General features: G+C 43.3%; 1 protein-coding gene across 1 annotated transcript; it reads right to left on the bottom strand.

The window, feature by feature from the left end:
• Nucleotides 1-706: 706 nt before the first annotated feature.
• Nucleotides 707-2,669, bottom strand: LOC107421668 (protein BYPASS1-LIKE). The gene has a single exon (XM_016030948.4). It carries the CDS (start codon nucleotides 2,290-2,292, stop codon nucleotides 1,069-1,071), a length of 1,224 nt encoding a protein of 407 aa, XP_015886434.2. The 5' UTR covers nucleotides 2,293-2,669; the 3' UTR covers nucleotides 707-1,068.
• Nucleotides 2,670-3,390: the final 721 nt, after the last annotated feature.

Here is a 3,390-nt window from a genome sequence, read left to right on the forward strand (position 1 = left end):
CCCCATTTAATCAAACAATCAAAAAAAAGTCCCCAAAGATAATCATAAAAAAAGAAAATCATTATCTATGATACTATTTCTGCACTATAAATTGTAACATTTTTTTCAAGGGTCAAAGTTTAGATTTTGATCCCACAAAAGAAACAGCCCAATATGGAAGAGAAATACGAATAAATAATTTTCTTCCATTATTATTAGGGAGTTGAGGTTGGGCAATATAGCAAGCAAAAACTCCAAATTTTCTTATCCTTTTGGGTTGGGGGGGAGTCAGAATGAAGAATAAGTCCAAGTGAAATTAACCGAAAAATATATATTTATAATAATGTAATTAAAAACGATGAGAAAGAATGAAGAAAATATAGACAAAACCACAGCTGTCTTCTCCAACAGAGACAAACAATGGAGGCAAGAGGATTTTGAAAACAGACAATTTGTTGGTACACAGAATCATAAGAGGCAAATCTATAGGTGAAAAAGTCTTGCCCACTTTTGGATGTTTTAAGCATGGGCTTCAAAGTCTATATACAGCAAAATGTGAAGAAGAAGCAGAAGAAGAAGAAGAAGAAATGCATACAGATCAGAAAAGCTTGAACAACAATTTGCCCATTCGAACAGAGAATTTGTATAATATAATAACCAAATGAACCAAAAACTAAGATTACATACATAGAGAGATTATAATCATAATCATTAACAAAATCAGATATTGGCATGAAGAAGCATAAAGCTCAAATATTTGATTATACAAAAAAGCAACAACAAAAACCCGAAAAAAAAATAAAAATTGCAGAATCCACCGCAAAGATCGGTTCCGCAATATCCTAATCTCTTTACACAGAATATATATATGGTGAAACTAAATACAAGAAATTTCTTTTTTTTTTTTTTTCTTACCCTTTTTTTTCCTTGTTAATTTTTTTTGTTGGCAACAGAGGCTTCTGAAATCTCCTTTTCTTTCTTTCTTCTTCTTCAAATTGTATCCTTCGCCATTGCCAAAGCATATTCTCAATTTCCACAAATTATTAACAGAAACAAACAGGACAAAAAAAAAAAAAAAAAAAGCCAACACTAGTCGTTATGGTAAGCTCTGCCCAAAGAATCCAGACCTTCCGTGCGGCTCCGAACAATTCTATGGAAAACCTCTCTGACCTGGCGTTCCAATGGGTCTAATCCATCTTTAATGGTGTCGCAGAGCTGAGAAAGCTCCTTCACTATCTGCCTCACCTCCACCTCTTTGTCCTCCATCAATGGGAACTGAACCGAATCGGTCAATTCGCTCATCACCCTCGAGAATTTCTCAATCTGACGAATCTCCGTCAACAATCCGCAAGCGTTCTTCCGGTCACGTCTCTTGGATTCCTCCAAGATTCGCTCGTGCAGCGAAATCATCGGCATGGCCCACGAGAAGCTTCTAGGGATCGAGAAATGGACCTGGAGCCCACGGTCCTGGCACGGAATCGCCGCCACCAAGGCCCACATTACGAACAGCAAGACGGTGTTCATGGTGAACACGGCGAGGGCGATTCCATTCGTCGCCACGATTTCGTTCGTTCTCGGGGCCGCCAAATTGTTCCCGATCGCCTGCAGCTGCCTAGCGGCGGACCAAGACCGCGAAACACTCCAAGACAGCGATCGGAAATGTCCGACGTGGCGGTGATCTCGTCCCGCGGAGCTGCTGTTGTTGTGCCGGCCGAAAGAGCGGTTCCGATGGGCGACGGTGGTGCTGGAATCCTTCTCGTCGAGCATCGCGATGGCCAAATCGATCAGCGCTTTCTTCGCACGCCGGAATTGGCCTTCGCCGAGACTCCGCTGGTTGTCGAGAGCGCAGAGAACGATCTCTAAGAGCTTGTGCCACTGCCTGATCTGCTCGATTCCATCTCGGATGGCATTACAGACATCGAGAGCCTTCACGCTCCGTTCGAAATAGTCGGATACCATCCGATCCACGGGTGGCCGGAAAACCAGCGATCCGTTGTTGAACAGCACGGCTCTGAACTCTTCCTGGCAGCAAAGGAAGGCGTCGAGAAGCTTCCGAATCCAGACGACGGAGAGCAAGTGTTCGGAGGCAGTAGAAGCGGCCGCAGCCGATGAAGACGACCAGAGGTCATGGAATCGGTCGGCGACCTGCTTCTGAAAGGAATTGAGGTCGGCCTCGAGGTTGCCGGCGGATTCGTGATGGTGGTGATTGATTGGGGTTTCCATGGAATGGATTTGGTCTCGTCGGAAGCTGAGAATGGAACGCCCAAAACTCGGGAAACCAGAAGCCGAACCCTGGAAGTCCGTAGCGGGCATTATCGTATTTGACGAAACTACCCTCTTCCTCTCTGTTATCTTTGTCCTAAAAACACCCACCCATTCTCCAACAACGCCAACACAAGTAACTGAATTTGAGCTGGAACCCAACTGAAAATTGCTCAAACGAGATTTCTGTCCACGAGTACCACTTGTTTTTAGAGAGAGAGAGAAAGACAAGTTGGAGGGAGTGAGAAAGAAAGAAAGTGCGAGAGAGAGACTGGATTTGAGAAAACCCTAATGGGAGGCCAGCGTTTTATTGGATTATTGGACCGCGTTCGATGGTAGTTGGGGAAAGAATATATGAAAGAAGCAGGAAAACAAAAAACAAAAACAAAAACGAATGAGTCTTAAGCACTTCTCTTCCTCACTCTCTCTCTCCCCCTCACTCGCTTCCACTTTTTGTTTTTCTTTTTTCTTTTTTTTTTATATATTTATTTAAAAATTGAAAAATAAAAAAAGTATTTTTCTTTTTTACCTTCTTTTTGGGTAGAAGTGAATTCAATAATATTAGATTTTTTTTTTTTTTTCCTAATTCTTATGATTGCGGGGCTTTTTCACGCGCACCGAACACGGCCTTACCACGAAACCGTATAAAAAAGGCCGAAACATTGAAACGACATCGTTTGGTTTCGAATATACTGTCAACTTCTTGATGTGCCACGTGGACGGGAAAGAGAGAGAGAGAGAGAAAGAGATAGCGGCTCTGCTCGGGTGACCAGGTTATGTACGGTAGGGCAGAGGGGAAGGGGAAGATGTGATCGCGCCACGTGGTGGGTGTAAACGAGAGTGTGTTTGGGGCCCACGCGAAGGTGAAGGTAAAGGTGAAGGTTAAAAAGGACGGAGTCGGCGTCTTAACGTTGAGAGGAGTGCAAACGTGGCTGACTTTGGTTGGGTCTTTGTTGGCGCGTAGATGCTTACGTGGCTTGATGACTCGGTCCGTCTTCCTACTTATTCTAGAAAGTGGAAGTGAGACGGGGGAGCAACCAAACGACGGGACTTTGTTTGCCTTATGCTTTCGTTAAGGGTGAATTGACCAAAATGGCCCTGATTGAAAAATAATATTTAATAAAAAATAAAAATGACAAATTCAAATTG

Source organism: Ziziphus jujuba, chromosome 5 (assembly GCF_031755915.1).
Source record: "Ziziphus jujuba cultivar Dongzao chromosome 5, ASM3175591v1".
Classification (NCBI taxonomy): domain Eukaryota; kingdom Viridiplantae; phylum Streptophyta; class Magnoliopsida; order Rosales; family Rhamnaceae; genus Ziziphus; species Ziziphus jujuba.